A 17925-nucleotide genomic window follows, 5' to 3' on the forward strand; every position below is an offset into this window, starting at 1 on the left:
ACCCGGCTACCTAGCTACCCACCCGGCTACCTAACCACCCTGCCGGCTACCTACCTACCCGGCTACCTACCCACCCACCCGGCTACCTAACCACCCACCCGGCTACCTAACCACCCACCCGGCTACCTACCCACCCGGATACCTACCTACCCACCCGGCTGCCTAACCACCCGGCTACCTACCCACCCACCCGGCTACCTACCCACCCGGCTACCTACCCACCCGGATACCTAACCACCCACCCGGCTACCTACACACCCACCCGGCTACCTACCTACCCACCAGGCTACCTACCTACCTACCCACCCGGCTACCTACCAACCCACCAGGCTACCTACCCACCCACCCAGCTACCTAACCACCCACCTACCCACCCACCAGGCTACCTACCCACCCGCCTACCCAGCCACCCACCAGGCTACCCACCCGGCTACCCAGCCACCCACCAGGCTACTTACCCACCCGGCTAAGGGCTACCTACCTACCCACCCGGCTGCCTACCTACCCACCAGGCTACCTATCCACCCAACCACCCATGGGAGCTGCGCGCCGGATGGAGGCTGGGACAGGAGGTCTGCTGCTGCAGGTGAGTAAATGTTTTTTTTTTATTATTTATTTTAGCAGGTGTATGTTCTGGGCAGGTCTGCCACATGATTGCGTGTATGTTCTGGGCAGGTCTGCCACATGATTGCGTGTATGTTCTGGGCAGGTCTGCCACATGATTGCATGTATGTTCTGGGCAAATTTGCTACATGATTGCATGTGTTTTCTGGGCAAATCTGCCGACATGATTGCACGTATTTTCTGGGCATATCTGCCGACATGATTGCAGGTATTTTCTGGGCATATCTGCCGACATGATTGCAGGTATTTTCTGGGCATATCTGCCGACATGATTGCACGTATTTTCTGGGCATATCTGCCGACATGATTGCACGTATTTTCTGGGCATATCTGCCGACATGATTGCACGTATTTTCTGGGCATATCTGCCGACATCATTGCACGTATTTTCTGGGCATATCTGCCGACATCATTGCACGTATTTTCTGGGCATATCTGCCGACATCATTGCACGTATTTTCTGGGCATATCTGCCGACATCATTGCACGTATTTTCTGGGCATATCTGCCGACATCATTGCACGTATTTTCTGGGCAAATCTGCCGACATGATTGAATGTATTTTCTTGGCAAATCTGCTCACATTATGTGTATTTTCTTGAGAAAACCTGCACAATTATGTGAATTTTCTGGGGAAAGGGTCACCAAAACTTGGGCCCACTGTCTTTGCGTTGCACTTTTCAAGGGAACCTGAGGTGAGAATAATATTGAGGCTGCCATATTTCTCTCCTTTTAAGCAATACCAGTTGCCTGGTTGCCGTTCTGGTCCTCTGCCTCTTATTCTTTCAACCATAGACCCTGAACAAGCATGCAGCAGGTCAGGGGTTTCTGACAATATTGTCAGAACTGAGAAGATTAAGCTGCATGCTTGTTGCTGGTGTAATTCAGTTTATTACTGCAGCCAAATAGATCAGCAGGGCCGCCAGGCAACTAGTATTGTTTAAAAGGAAATAAATATGGCAGCCTCCATATCACTCTCACCCCGGGATCACTTTAAATTACAGTTAGCTCCGCCCTTATCCGGTCATTGCCACGCCCATTAGCGCGCCGCAGGTTATAGCCGCACCCATTTTTTGCCGCGGCTCAGGGGGGCCCACAATTCATATTTTGCACAGGGGCCCACTGCTGCCTGTGTCCGCCACTGGTCCTGACAGTTTGCTGTCTGTGAACCTCTTGCATTGTGGGAAATGATGGCTTTTCCAACGGCCAAGAAATATCTCCCTGTGCATAGAACTCTCAGTAACGAACATTACCACAGATCACACAGATCACCTGGCAAAACTTAAGATGTCACCACCAGTGATGTCAGAATGTAAATCAGGGAGAGGAAAGATTTTACAATGCCAAACACTGACTAAATCATCTATAAATTAATATGAGAATAACCTTACCTTGACAAGTTTCTGGTAAGCCCGTATGGGTTTTCCAGCAGTAGAGCTTTGTTGTCCTAGCCGGGGACTGGGCTTGTGTTAACTGTGTCTCCCATCTCCTGGATCGCCTCTGCAGTACGAGTTGGAAACCTTTGCCCACTCTAACCAGCCCGGTGTGACTCCTGCACTCTGTGAACACGCTGCAGGTTGGTGAGCGGGCTGGCTCCTTGTGCGTTTCAGGGAGATAACACCCCTTTTATCAGGCAAGCCTCTAGAAAGAACGTTTATTTAGGGGCTGTAACAGGTACAGTGAAGGAGAAAAAGAAAAAAAGCGCAGGGGTCCCAGGAGCCCTTATGGTGTATTATCTTCAGGTAAAGTAAGAGTAGTGATTATACTCACAACTGTTAGTTGCTATAGAGGCAACCACTCCGTAGGGCATGTAGGGAAGTCCCGTCCGCACTCGGTCTTTTTGAGGATTGGTCGCTGCTCCTTTGGGAAAAAAAAGCTTCACTCCTAGATAGTCGTGAAGGACCCCACTGGTGGGGTGGTACAAAGTCTGAAGTGCTTATGTTAATGAAACAACTTAATTCTTTACCAAGTGAAGTCTCCTTATATAAGGGAACGTTGAACACACTACAAGGGCGCCTCATATCCTTCTCGAAATACGACTCTCTAGAAAGAGCGCATTGCGAGTCTTCATGTTTGAAATTGTGAGGTTCAGAAGCCTCTGAGACATCTGTGGTGTTGGCGTGACATCACCAATTTTGTCTGTATTTCAGAGCCATCATAGATATACACGAGAAAGAAAATGCTTTGGATGTTGTGACAGAAGAGAGGACCTATCACATTGTTGCAGAGACCCCAGAAGATGCCAGGTAAAGATAAGACCTATAGAAATACCAGGTTTGGGTGGCTGACTAGGGCAGTGTGTTAAAAATGACCTTATCATGCCCTGTATTGAAGAGACAAGTCCTAAAATTTTACAAAATAAACTTGTACTACAAATGAATATGGCGAATCCTTTCCCGTGTTCCGAATGATGTCCATTGCAGACTTCCCCTCTTAGCTAATGCTATGTACACATGCTAGATTTCACTCAAAACAATTATTCATAACCGGATCGGGTTCCCCCCCCCCCCCCCCCCCCCCCCTTCCCCACAGATGGGTGGTCTTTAACCACTTTAGCCTACAGTGTTGTTTCACCTTATGCATCCGAGCAACTTTCACCTCCCATTCATTTGCCAATAACTTTATTACTATTTATCACACTGAAATGATCTACAGTATATCTTGTTTTTTTCTGCCACCAATTAGGCTTTATTTGGGTGGTACATTTTGCTAAGAATTATTACAGGAATTAAAGGAAGAAAGAAATGGAAAACAATTCATTATTTCTCTGTTTTTGGCCATCATAGTTTGAAACTAATACATGTTACCATAATTACCGTAAAACCCGTGTATTTTATTTGACCATTTGTCCCAGTTATTACACCATTTAAATTATGTCCCTATCACAATGTATGGTGCCGATATTTTATTTGGAAATTAAGGTGCATTTTTTCAATTTGCGTCCATCACTATTTACAAGCTTATAATTAAAATAATGATAGTAATATACTCTCTTGACATGCATGTTTAAAAAAGTTCAGAACCTTGGGTAACTATTTGTTTTTGTTTTTTTAATTGTAATTTTTTTTTTTTGTTAATTAAAAAATTTTTGGGGTAAAAAATGTACAGTATGTGGACGTAGTTTTACTATTTGGCCACAAGATGGCCACAGTCAAAACATATTTTCTTTTAAGTCCTGGAAGCAAACACTCTCGCTTCCAGGAAGCATAAGGAGGACGGGAAACTTTTTTTTTTTGCTCAGAAAGACCACAGCCTCTGATAAGAAGCAGTTTTTCTGCCGGGGACTTGGATCAATGAATGGGAACTATGTTCCCATTCATTGATCTTGGGGCTAACGGAAGGTGGCGGGAGCACGCGCGTGATCGCCGGGCCCAGCGCAGCGGCAGCAGGGCAGGCTATCTGGACGGATATATCAATCCAGATAGACTTAAGTGGTTAAAGCACACCTGAACAGAGAGAGATATGTGGGCTGCCATATTGATTTCCTTTTAAACAATGCAAATTGCCTGGCTGTCCTGCTGAGCCTTTGTCTCACAGACCCTGAACAAGCAATGCAGATCAGGCGTTTCTGACTGAAGTCTTGCTGGATTAGCTTCAGGCTTGTTTCAGGTGTGAATCAGACACTACTGCAGCCAAATAGATCAGCAGGACTGCCAGACAACTGGTATTGTTTAAAAGGAAATAAAAATGGCCGCCTCCATTGTCTCACTTCAGGTGTCTTTTAAGAAAGATAATTTAGCTGGCTTGAAAATTCCGGGACTGTATCTCATTCTGTAGCTCCAAACAGCTTAATTGTCACCCAGTCTTAAGAAAACCACAATGTACACCAGAATTACTGAACTCCATTTCTAAAATAGGAGCCCAGACAGCATTAAAAGCCTGACACTCTCTCTAGTTCTTCATCACTCAGTGCAGAGCACTCAGAGCACTCTGTAGTTCCAAACGTTGTATGTGTTTTAACAAGTGGTCGAATGCACCTTCATGGACCCTCGGAAGGTATCGGCAGTATTCGTGTTGGATGGACGGATGGGCGGCTCTGTACTGCGCATGCGCACACTTACGTCCTTACACATGCGCAGTATGGTGCTGTCTGTCTTCGAGAGCACTCATGGACACGAGTACTGCTGAAACCGTCCGAGGACTTCCAGAGGTGGGGTAACTTCAAGTGACAGCGCTGGAATGAGGGGACCGAGAGGGGACAGGAAAGGCTGAATGGGATCTAAAGCCTTCCCTCTCCATAGGTAAGTTTTAAGCTACATACTCACCTCACCCTATGATGCAGGAAGAGGGATCCAGCCAGCATTGTCTCCCTGACGACGAGCGAGTCCCTCCGCCCTATCTAACCCCCCCCCCCCCCCCCCCAATCCATCTTCCTCAATCTTCCAGCCGGCAGGTATCTGCACAGTCTCACGACGTTGCACGACAGGCGTGAATGAGACTTTAAGCAATCGCGGGAGTCGTCGGGGATCCCAAAGGTCTGATCCGCCCGATAGTTATCGCTGTACCCACATCGCGAGATCACGGAAATTGCCGTTCATCGGTAAAAAAACTTCCGGTTGTTGGGAAAACCATATGAAAAATCAAGAGGTCGGTTTCGGGCTTTTAGACTTTTTTCACTACAGATTTACTTTAAGGGCTGGAACCCACAAGAGCGTTTTTTTGAGCATTTTGGCAGCGCTGCGATACGCTAGTGTTTTGCCAAAACGCTCAGCTGATGTTAATGGATGGGGCAACTTCCACAGGAGCGTTTGCGTTTCCCAGAAACGCAAACGCAGGACCTGCAGCATTTTGGGAACGTTAGCGCTTCAATGTAAAGTATTGAAACACTAGCAGAAACGCTCAGCAAAACCTAAACTGAGCGGTTTTGCTAGCGGTTTGCGGTTCAGCACACTGTAACAAAATTAAAAATAATTCACAGGACCAATCAGGATAAAAACGCGAAACGCAAAACGCTACACAACCGCTGAGCAAAAAAATACTGTTGCAAAACGCGACCGAAAACGTGCATGAATCCGCTTGCAAACCGCTCAGACAAAACGCTAGCGGTTGCGTTTGCGGATTTCAGTGGGTTCCAGGCCTAACAGTTAGATTTATGGAAGTGATCATGTTGCTGGCATGTCATTATTTATCCCTCTCACCCATTTTTTCAGCGGCTGGTTTAACGTCCTGAGCAGAGTTCACACGGCGACCGCCCAACAGCTGCGAGATATGAGGGATGAGCAGGCCAACCCCAAGAATGCTGTGGTGAGTGTCTTGTGTGTGAGTCACGCCTCGTTCTCAGGGGCTCTGCTTCCCGTGGACAGAATTTCCCCGCTCTCCTCCAGACAGGATGTCGGCCTCCCTGCCCACCACGACTCCATCTTGCCTTCAATCTGTTATGCATTATTCTGAGAAATGTAATCCTTCCACTGTCTCCTGCAGGGAACGTTGGACGTGGGTCTTATCGATTCCGTCTGTGCGTCAGACTGTCCAGACAGGTAACGCTTTCTATTCCCAACATCCGGCTGTTGCTGTATAAATATGTATTTTGCAAACTAGAGGGATAGACAAACAAGGCAATGCAGAGAATACAAAATGTCTAGCACCAAAACAGTAATAAAGGGCGCATGTGGCAAGTGGACCATTTGGGTGCTGCCATAGGTGCCAATGGTAAATATCGGTATTTGGGTGCCAGAGCGGAAACTTGGGCACCCAGTAAATAGCCCGCTATCGTGACAGTAAAAAATGGCGCACAGCGCCAGGAGAACGAAAACGGCGCCGCATAGACTTACATTATATAACGCTATTTACCGTTATAAGTGTTAAAAAATGGTGCAGGCAGTGTGGCTTACACTTATAACGCTAAATAGCGTTATAAATCTTAAAAAATGCAGCGGCCAGAGAGGGTCGGTGGGAAGAGAGGCAGCGGACAGTGGAGGGAATTGGCATCGGGGGAGGATGTTTGCAATATGCATACATTACCTTGTCCCGACCGCCGATTGCTCCTTCCCTCCGCTCCTTCACTTCCTAGTTTGTGCGCTGTAGTCCTGCAGCCAGCCAATCACTATGTGGTTCCTGTCCCCGCATGGTGATTGGCTGGCTGCAGGACTACAGCAAACTAACAGAAGAAGTGAAGGAGCGATCGCCGGCAAGGACAAGGTAATATATGCATATTACACACATCCTCCCCCGATGCCTATTCTCTCCAGTGTCTGCTGCCTCCTCCCCCCCCCCCCCCCCTCCCCAACCCTCGCTGCCTATACTAGCCCCCCTGCATTTTTTAATGGCGCACCGTTTCACAATAAATGTGTCATAAAACGCTATTTACCGTTTTAATGTATTTACATTAAAACGGTAAATTGTGTTTTATGATACATTTATCGGCAGAACGGTGCGCCATTTTTCTCCCTGCGCCATTTTTAAATGTATGCCCCGCTATATATCGAGCACCCGGATGCCGATATTGTTAGGTACCTATAGCGGCGCCGCCGAGAATATGCAGAGTTTTTTTCTTCATGGATGCGATGTGATCATTGCAACGCACCATACCGGCCCTAATGGAAACAGGCCCTGTGTGTGTGTGTGTGTGTGTGTGTGTGCGTGCGTGCGTGCGTGTGGTGTGTGTGTTGGGACAGAAGAAGGGTTAGGTGTTAGAGGTAGTGTGTGCACTCTTGTCTTACTGGGTCCCTGGTCAGTATCCCAGTCAGGGCACTACCTGCATGGAGTTTGTATGTTCTCCCGTGTCTGCATGGATTTCCTCCTGACACTCTGGTGCTTGTAGGAGCTACTTGTCTGTGTCCACCACTGGCTCCGTCCACATACAAGCCCCCCACGTGGTTGCCTGCATATACGTGTGTGTGTGTGTGTGTGTGTAGCATCACACACTCACATTACGCCGGCAACCGCGTGGGGAGTGTGTATGAGGACTGAGCCCCAGTGGTGGACGCAGACAGGTAAAGTATATTGCCCTGGGAATGGGGGCCCATTTTACATTGGGGGGTCAGCACTGCAAGCAGCGAGGTGGCGAATGTGGCATCACAAGGCCGATTCCCAAGAAATTTCATTCTGGAATTGATTGGTATTTGGGAATCTGCCTATGGTGTACAGGCAAGCAACAGATCTCTCCGATCAAATTCCATCAGAAAGAGAGATCTGTCTCTTGGTCAATCTGCTCATACATCATCTGATGTACTGTATGGCCACCTTTATAGGATGAGGGACTGGACTATTGGACTATTTTTTTAATGACCACAGGCACCCTTTAGAAAACATACTGTTTAGCTTTCTTATCCAGTGTTTATGGTTTGTACACTCTTTTGTCACCTCTCTTCCTGATTGGGTCATGTGTCTGCTACCTTGTAGACCAAACTCCTTTGTGATCATAACTGCAAACCGGGTGATTCACTGCAACACGGACATTGCTGAGGAGATGCACCACTGGATATCTCTGCTGCAGAAGCCTCGAGGAGAAGCCAGGGTGGATGGACAAGAGTTCCTCGTCAGAGGTGCGTCCTGGAAGATTCCCAACATAGCACAAATATTCTGTATGCTTGGGTGATTTTAAAGTGAACCAGAGACGAAGCACCCTTGTGTATTTTACCATAGAAATCAGTGGGAACATTAGAGAAAACACTTACCATGCTCTCTGTTCCATCCTCACTGCTAAAAGTGTCTGTTATCTAGCTGAGATAAGAATCCCGGACTGAGCATTGAGTTTTGCTTTGCTATAATGACTCAGCTATAATGATTCCTGAGCAAAGCCAGCAGGGGGCAGGCTTGGACTTGAAGACACCAAAGAGAACACAGTCTCAGCTATAATTATTCTGTAGCAAAGCCAGACCGACTGCTTAGTCAGGATTCTTATCTTAGAGGTGATAACAGGCAAATTAAACAGAGAACAATGTAACAAAGAGCAGATTAGGTGTTTACTGTCATGTTCCCACTGATTTATAAGGTAAAATACAAGAGGTTGCTTCATCTCTGGTTCTCTTTAAATATTTCCAAGGAAGTTGTTCGAGGTACCACACACGTGTTCAAGACTTTTGATCTTTTTGAATTTTGATAGAACTTTTTAACCTCTTTAGCTGTAACCTCGAGTCGGGGTCGGACCAGAAATCCACAGCTCAGAGGAGTAACCCCGGCTGCCAGGAGGTATATAGAATCTTTGTGCAGCGGGCATTTGCATCTTGCCTCCCCTGGGATCCAGACTCTGGCAGCCATTCTCCTTCCTGTCCTTGGAGGCTCTCGATCCCTCAAGTGCAGGAGTGTCAAACTCAAATACAAAGTGGGCCAAAATTGAATGCTGAGACCTAGTCCTGGGCCAACCTCAATGTCTAGTAACCACCTCTCTTCCTTATAAAGTTCCCAGGTGTCTAATTCCCCCCCCCCCCCCTCCAACCCCTATACAGTTCCTTGGTGTCTAGTACTCCTCCCTCCCCTATACAGTTCTCTGGTGTTTAGTGCTTTCCCCCACCTCCCCCATATGGCTTCCCTGGTGATCTAGGGCAGTGATGGCTAACCTTGGCACTGCAGCTGTGACAAAACTACAAATCCCATCATGCCTCTGCCTCCCTGAGTTTAGCTTAGAGCTGACAGAGTATTGCAATGCTTCATGGGACTTGTAGTTCCACCACAGCTGGAGTGCCAAGGTTAGCCATCACTGATCTAGGGCTTCGTCTCCAATATGGCTTCCCACTTACTTTAGAGTGGGCCAAACATAATACAAAGGGGAGAAACCACTTGGGTATGTTTACAAATGCCCACTACACTACGGGCTCTGCATATACCTCCTGGCGGCTACCCCTGGCTAGGGATTTCCGATCCCTGCATGTTTTTCTCACCCCGAGGCTGGCTCGAGGCTACCGCCAAGCAGGTTGAATAACTCCTGATGTATCACTCATCCGTTTATCTAATGGTTTATCTCTTCTAATAGTTTCTCATGCATTAGCTCTCCTTACAGTTAAGGTGAAAAATAAGTACGTTTTGTGCATCAATCCCATTTTTTTTTTTTTTTATCTACACATACACACACTTTTTTTTTCATAATTCTCTCCTTTTTTGTTGTTTATACAAATCATAAGTAAAGTTTGGTATGTAGGCATGAAGCCACTCGAATTTGTGATTAAAATGAGGTTTAATTGCCTCAGGTGTGTGCATGGAAGACAGAGGGTTACTTACCCAGAAGCCCACTGGATTCTATGCATATCACACGATCGCACGTGTCCCGTGGACTCACGAACGCCAGGAGGAGGAAGTGCGCAGTAGCGAGACGTGTGATGTGCATAGAAGCCGACGGACTTCTGGGTAAGTAACCCCCTGTCTCCTATGCACACACCTGAGGCAATTAAGCCTCATTTTAATCACAAATTTGAGTGTCTTCCCACTTGGAACCCCATGCCTATTGGTATGTGCTGAATAGTTATACACAATGTCTCTATCACACACCATAAAATTCTTGGTAAAGTTGGTCTGAATTTTTCAATGCGTCCAATCTTAAAAAAACAAACAAACAAAACAAAAAAAAAACAAGAAACATTTCTTGGTCGACTGATCATTTTCGTTGAATTGTGGTAAAATCTAACAGAAAATTGTAATGTGTATGTGCACTTTAAAGGGAACCTGAGATCCTGCACCACCTGGATCCTCTGTAATTCGCCCAGAAAGTCCTACGTTATGGGGCGTTTTGCACATGTACAGCCGCGCACATGCCCCAGTCGCGCTTCCATTGCCAGCAGGCGTACTGTGCAGACGCAGAACAGGGGAGAAAGCGCGCGCGGTCGGATTGCGCCTGCGCTGACTGGCCTCCCAACTAGAGGACTTTCAGGGGCCGAATTGCAGAGGTTCCAGGTGGTGCAGGATGACGGCGAACGATCTATCCGCCTGGAGGAAGCCCGAGGTATGTATATTTTTTTTTTAAATCCACCCCCTGTTGACACCAACTTTCCCCCCAGTCTGAGGTGCACTTAATGAAAAGCTAGCCTTGAATGCCTATGGTTAATAGTTCATAGCATAACCTCCGCTTCTGTCTTGTACACCTTGGAAAGTCAGGTTCTCCTCGTCTTACAGCGGCCTTCTCTCCTTTACAGGCTGGCTACACAAAGAGGTCCAGAACAGCAACAAGATGGCATCTCTGAAGCTGAAGCGTCGCTGGTTTGTGCTGACCCGGAACGCTCTGGATTACTACAAAACGTCAGAGAGGGCGGCATCCAAGCTGGGCACCCTCGTCCTGAACAGCCTCTGCTCCGTGGTACAGCCAGATGAGAAGACCCATACGGAAACGGGTACGGTAGCCCCGCGATATTCCTGGATGCCTGTCTGTGTGTTCAGTATCCAGTACACTGACCTGGACTTCTCTCATATATATGTATAGGATACTGGAATATCGTCATCTATGGGAGGAAGCACTCGTACCGCCTCTATACCAAGCTGCTGAATGAGGCCATGAGGTGGGCCAATGCTATTCAGGGAGTCATTGACAGCAAATCCCCCATAGAGACCCCAACACAGCAACTCATCCGCGACATCAAGGTAAAAAAAAGTATTTATTTTTTAATCATTTGGCAGCAAATTTATTTAGAAGCTGGAAAGTTCTCCAGGCCAATTTATTTTAGCACTTTTGTTATTTCTTAGGACCCATTTCCACGGGCAGTTGAACTGTGTGCTCAGCAAACAGTTACGAGGCAGCAGTGAGCAGTTGAGCAGTTACCAGGCAGCAGTGCAGCAGTGAGCAGTTACCAGGCAGCAGTGAGCAGTTACCAGGCAGCAGTGAGCAGTTGTGAGAGGCTTTTCACTGCCTATCAACTGCTTGTGGAAAAGAGCCCTTATTTGTTACATTTCCCTGCTTCTAATTAGTGCTGCTGTAATGTGTATTTATGGCCACTTGTCACCAGGGGGAAGTGTGAGACAATAACAGAGGACTTCTGCTTTCAGTCTCTATTTTCTGCTAGTAGAGAGACATCAAAGACATCAGACATTCCAAAAATTTGCAGCACAGCGTGTTCCGCCGACTAAAGCCAAAAGCAGTGCACTTATCTCAAACGAGATAACTCTATTGAAGCTGCTAATGGGTTAAAACTGAAACGCCTTTGCCTAGTCACTGTTTCTGCAGCTGGTAGCCGCTTGCTATTCAGTTACAATTAGAGGTGCATTGACTACTCTGCTAGTTTGTTGATCAGACAGAAGGCAGCTGACACATGAAGAAAACAAAACTGAAACAGGAGTTCGTGGTGCCACCTGCCTGACTGTGCAGTCTAGCAGGGGTGCATAATCATCAGTCTGGGTGAGAGTAATTGCTAACCTGAAAAATCACCAGAGTATGAAGGTCACCATTGGCGTTCTTCCAGGGGAGCGACGTCAAGTATTTTATCTAGCGTATCGTGAAGCAGTGGATAAAACACTTGGTGTTTGCTAAAGTGTTGATTTTAGACAATACTTTTGGAGGGCAAGGTGGGGAAAATACTTAAACAGTGGAAATATTTAATTTTTCATTACATATTCTCTTTAAGGAAGGGGCTGAGGTGGTTTTTGGGCAGAGGAAGAGATATGGTTGGATTAGGTCAGTCAGGTTGAATTAGCATGTCTGGTAGAGTGTCAGTAGCATGGGGTGACCAGTGGCGTACATGAATATTTGTCACCATATCCTCTCCCCTCTCCTTATCAGGAGAACAGCCTGAACAGTGACGTTGTGGAGCAGACCTACAGGCGGAACCCCATTCTTCGATATACCCAGCATCCTTTGCACTCCCCTCTGCTCCCACTGCCTTATGGAGACGTCAACCTCAACCGTAAGTGTCTTAGGCCTCAATTCACTAAGATCGTGCTGGAGATAATAAGGCAAGAGAAAACTTACCTCCACTAGTAAGAGAGTTATCTTATCTCTTCATTCCTTACGTTACCTCTTCTGTAGTTAATTTACCTCCTCTGTAGTTAAGTTACCTCCTCTGTAGTTATTTTCACATGCAGTTAATGAACAGCCTGTCTTTAACTCTGGAGTTATTTTAAGGATTAAAGAGTTAACTTAAAGACAGAAGAGTTAACTTTAGGTTTGCCAGGTAAAAATGTTTCCTGAATACTACATGCCTTATCACCATGGTAACAACTCTAGAAGAGTTATTAAAGACAGGAGATAAGCTTAGTGAATTGAGGCCTTAGTCTTCTCTGTTATCTGCTGTGCTACTTTACTTGTACCTTTTTAGCTGGGATGAGTCTGCAAAACACTACTGGATAATTCACTTTTATTCCACAATGCAATGTGTCCCGCATTGCTTACTACTGCTGTAAAGCAAGAAATGCTTACAAACATTGCTCGTCTGACCAGCAGGTGGCGCTTCAGAAAAAAATGAAACATTCATATGTAATATTTAATATGTTAAAGTACAGTTTTCCGTTGTATAGGACATCCAGTCCCCTTCTAAACTTCTCACCCTATCATACAAAGCTCTACATATGTTGCCACTTCCATACATTTGCTAATTAATCTTCAAAATGATATAATCCCACCTGGAACCTTCACTCCTTCCAGGAGACCCTCTTGTCCTCTAGCGTTAGGATCCCCTCTCACTCCCACATCCAGGACTTCTCACGAGTATCACCTCTCCTTTGTAACTCTCTCCCGCAGCCTGTTTATCATGCTCCGAGCCTGTAAACCTTCAAATGTACTCTTAAAACACACCTGTTCAGACAAGCCTGTAATTTGCTACAGGTAGCAGTGGAGGCTCAATGCCTCATCCGCGAACCCCTGTGTCTCCCTTCCTAATGTCTCTAACCCACTAACCTCTAGATTGTAAGCTCGCAAGAGCAAAGACCTCCTCCTAGTGCCTCTTATTCTGCTGTGACTTATCATATGAACATGCACCAGTATTGGCGATGTCTTAATCAGCTGTGTATGTATGTACTTGTATTGCTGGATGTCCTGATTGTACAGAGTTTTGATCTTCTCATGAATCTGTGATCCACTATATTTGTTTTGTATGGTGTACGGTGCTAAGGAAGATGTTGGCGCTACATACCATAAATAATAAGTGACCAGATTTCTGGCGCCGAGCTTTTGACCATATTTTAAAGGGATACTGTAGGGGGGTCGGGGGAAAATGAGTTGAACTTACCCAGGGCTTCTAATGGCCCCCCGCAGACATCCTGTGCCCGCGTAGCCACTCACCGATGCTCCGGCCCCGCCTCCGGTTCACTTCTGGAATTTCAGACTTTAAAGTCTGAAAACCACCGCGCCTGCGCAGCTGCATCCTCGCTCCCGCTGATGTCACCAGGAGTGTATTGCACAAGTCCAGTATGGTCTTTGGTCTGCGCAGTACGCTCCTGATGGCATCAGCGGGAGCGAGGACACGGCAATGCAGGCGCAGTGGTTTTCTGACTTTAAAGTCAGAAATTCCAGAAGTGAACTGGAGGCGGGGCCGGAGCATCGGTGAGTGGCTGCGCAGGCACAGGAGGTCTGCGGGGGACCATTAGAAGCCCCGGGTAACTTCAACTCATTTTCCCTCGACCCCCCTACAGTATCCCTTTAAAGGGATGCTTAAGGCAGCAAAAAGAGTTTTACTCACCTGGGGCTTCCACCAGCCCCCTGCAGCCATCCTGTGCTCTCGTAGTCTTGCTCGGATCCTCCAGTCCCCTCCGGCAGCTACTTCCATTTTTGGCAACAGGCGCCGACAGGCCTGAGAACGCAAATGATTCTTCTAGTTCCTGGCCGCAGCAGCGCCCTCTATACGGCTATTGTGGCCTGTCGCCGAAAACGTAAGTGGCTGCCAGCGGGGACAGGCGCATTGGAGCGTGACTGCGAGGGCACCGAACACCTGCAGGGGGCTGGTAGAAGCCCCAGGTGAGTAAAACTTATTTTTTTTTTGGTTGCCTTAAGTGTCCCTTTAAAGGTACTTGTATTGACCTGAAGGAGCAGGCTGTGACCTGTGAAACGTGTTGTCCTTTTGCTGAAAAAATAATTTAATCTTTTTACATTACATTAACCCTGTGGTTTGGGTTCTTGCATCTGAAGTAGTAAAGACACCTCCCTCCTGCTTATTATTTTTTGTTTCATTACATTACCAATTTTGGGCACCTCTAATCACCCCCCCCCCCCTTCCCCCAGTATAATTAAAGTGTTGGCAATATAAAACCCTTTGCACACTGCCTTCAGGTTTCAGTAGAGTTTCCATGAATTCAGGGGCTGCGGTTATCGAGGTGACCCGAAGCCCCCAGTGCGACCTCTGGATACGGACTTCCAGCAGCCATTGTCACCATTGTAGTATTATACGAAGGAACTCCAAGTGCCCTTTTTAATGCCCTGCACTTCCTCATCCGCAAACAATGGACAATATGAGCTCGCCTTACTCCAAAATAAACCTCACACAATGCGGTGACATAAATTATACCCCAGCCTCCCTTCCAGCGAGTGCGGCCAGTTCCGTGCAGGGGAGGGATGAATGGTATAGCTATTCACATCGCAGTGTACGCATAGTGCTGTATGCTAACAATATCCCCTATTTATATTGGTTATTCTGTTTCATCTTTAAATACTGTTTCCCCCTTCCACACAATGAGTTTGCCAAATACAGCATCCCAGCTATTGAAAACTATGCATTATGAAGTCAGTTTAAAGTGGAACTGAATTCTTGCAAAGGACAGAACGAAAACCTATAGAAATGCACCCTGTATGTATTTAGAGAGATTTCCCCTCATATGTGACTAATCACAAGTTGTAATTTGATCTCTCAGCTGTGTCATCTCAGGAATCTCGGCAGTCCTTGGCAGAGCAGCCAATTTGTAAAGACAGGGTGTTAACCTTGTGCCTGCTTCCATGAAAGCAGGAAGTAGACACGCTGCAGATTTATTGCAGCATTTATATCAGCTGTTACAAAGAAATGTTTTTCTTTAAAAGTGGTTATGCTGTTGCTTATCTTTTAGAGAAAGTTCTGAGCTCAAGTCTGCTTTAAATGGACTTTCAGAACTTGTCTTACACCCCTGCTGTGTTAACACTTTCCAAGTCTATGTTGGTCTGTGACCGACATTGGCCTTTTCCAGTATACACCCAATGTTGGACATAGTCTGACATGGGGAAAAATGGCTGAAGCTAGGGGACGCTGTGGCCGGATAAAATCCGGCACAGCGCCCGCCTCTCTAGATTAAAGTGTCGGACTATGCCTGACTCTTTAACCACCACCGGCTGTTCTATGCAGTGTAAGTAAAACTCTCTTTCCCGGTAGAGAACAGCTTCTGACTGCAGGGGATCGATAAAAAAGGTCAATAATTCATATATTTTAGCTCTGGGAAACTGAGACTGTGCGAAGGACTGTATCAGTCATATGAGACAGTACACCGAATTCTTTAGCTTTTAAAGAACAAGCGACACCCATGCTAACCTAGAAATAAACACATATATAAGTAGATAAATACTACTTCTACTTACATAACAGTTGTAGTGTGCTATCTACGTAATGATTCCTGTGAATTTTATAAAGGAAAAGCAGAAAATCCTATTCTAGGCAGTGGCCATCTTGCCAAGCTAATGCTGACATCATATCCTCCCTGACTCTTGTCCCCCCCCCCCCCCTCCCTCCTCTTACTTATTGTGTATTCATTAGCTGCCCTCCTCCCAGAGTCTTCAGACACTCCCACTGAGTTGTATACTAACAACTGCACTGTCTTTTTTTTTTTTTTTTTTTTTTATTTACACATCCAATCAGTGAGTCACCTCAGCCTTGCTTGTAAACACAAGTAATCAGAGGGTGTTTCTGATAAGCAGCTAGGCAGGGAAATAAATGGAAGAGAAGGAATATATTATAGATAAAAAGAACTCCCAGCATTCAACTCTTTGGCACTAGGACCAGTGCTCCTAAAGTATGTGATAACTCCAAACCATAACAGCAGAAAAGGTTTTGCAAGGTTTGAATGCAGGATTAGCTTTATCACTTAATACACTCAGAACAAATGCTGTTGAAATTGAATTTTTATGGTGACAATCCCGCTTTAAGCCGAGGTATTTGCTTTGTCTTGATAGCTACTAGTTATTAATCTCTTGTGCTTTTTTGTATCTAGTACAAAAGGAGAAGGGATACACGACTCTCCAGGATGAAGCAGTGAGGATATTTAACTCCCTGCAGGAGATAGAGACAGTCCCCGATCCCGTCCCCATCATCCAGGGCATCCTGCAGACCTGCCAAGATCTCAAGCCACTCAGAGATGAGGTTTATTGTCAGCTGATCAAACAGACCAATCACGTTCCTCAGCCCAATAACGAGGGTAACCTGCGACACTGGCAACTGCTCACCTGCATGAGCTGCTCCTTCCTGCCTGGCCGCGACATCCTGCGATACTTCAAATTCCATCTGAAGAGGTGAGTGTCCACGTCGGCATTCCTCCGGTACTGCTGTTGTCCGCTGCCAAACCTGCTTCTGCTCTGGTGTAGAAGTTACGGCCAGAACCTGAAGTCTGGCTGCTTCGGGTTCTGTCTGGTCAAAGCTAGAAGTGGCCGTGTCCCTGCGGCCAATGTGCAAAATGGATTAGAATTCTGGCCGGCGTTGTTCCTCTCCCCCGGCTCTGGCTCCTTCTCTCCCCAAACCCCCCCCCCCCCCCCCCCCCCTGAGATCTGGCAGCCGAGGACATTCACCGCAGTTTCTTCTAGAGTAAAATGAGCTACAAATTACTTTTCTCCTATGTTGCTGTCACTTACAGTAGAAAGTAGAAATCTGACATTACTGACAGGCATGCATTTCCTGGAAAGGAACTCTACAAAGATGCAGACTGCCGTCCTCCCCTATTCGCAACCCCCCCTCCCCCCGAACCCCTTTTTGCACACTATGTTGGCAGTCACATTATGGACTGAGCAACTGCTATTCACAAAGTCCTGTGTAAAAGTAAAGAGAACCCTGAGAATCCCCCATGAGGAAATGGGCCAGTCCAAAAACCTGCCTGCTCTGGCAGATTTCTACTACCGACTGTTAGTGATAGCAACATAGGAGAAAAGTAATTGAGAACATGTTTTACTATGGGAAAAATGTAACTTTTTATGTGTTTTCATGTTTTTAAATTTTACAATTTTTTGGGGTGCCCTTTAAGTAAGTGTTTGTAGCCTTTGTGCGGTTTTATTGGCGTGCGTAAACATTTCACTAACTTCCACCAAGGCTAGAAGTGGGTAAATGCCTCCAAAGGAGACAGACATGGCAGTAAATAGCTTGATAATTGGTTAGACCTTGGATCAAAAATCAAATACTTGCCTAAGAAGGGGAAGCTTGTGGCTCCTCCAGAGGCTTCCCACGCCGTCCTCTGGACCACCTCCGCTGCCGGTGACTGTCCTGTACATTGCATGAGCGGCCCCAGCTT

The 17925-nt window shown here is 46.5% G+C and overlaps 1 protein-coding gene across 1 annotated transcript in view; it reads left to right on the forward strand.

The window, feature by feature from the left end:
- LOC137526177 (unconventional myosin-X-like) overlaps positions 1–17925 on the forward strand; it is a 201546-nt gene that overhangs the window by 167120 nt on the left and 16501 nt on the right. The window contains exons 23-30 of the mRNA XM_068247397.1: positions 2775–2870; positions 5775–5868; positions 6046–6101; positions 7966–8108; positions 10689–10883; positions 10973–11130; positions 12263–12386; positions 16642–16939. Of these exons, the coding sequence (XP_068103498.1) occupies positions 2775–2870; positions 5775–5868; positions 6046–6101; positions 7966–8108; positions 10689–10883; positions 10973–11130; positions 12263–12386; positions 16642–16939 (1164 nt within the window). The remainder of the gene's footprint in view (positions 1–2774; positions 2871–5774; positions 5869–6045; positions 6102–7965; positions 8109–10688; positions 10884–10972; positions 11131–12262; positions 12387–16641; positions 16940–17925) is intronic.

Source organism: Hyperolius riggenbachi, chromosome 7, assembly GCF_040937935.1.
Source record: "Hyperolius riggenbachi isolate aHypRig1 chromosome 7, aHypRig1.pri, whole genome shotgun sequence".
In the NCBI taxonomy this organism is placed as follows: Eukaryota; Metazoa; Chordata; class Amphibia; order Anura; family Hyperoliidae; genus Hyperolius; species Hyperolius riggenbachi.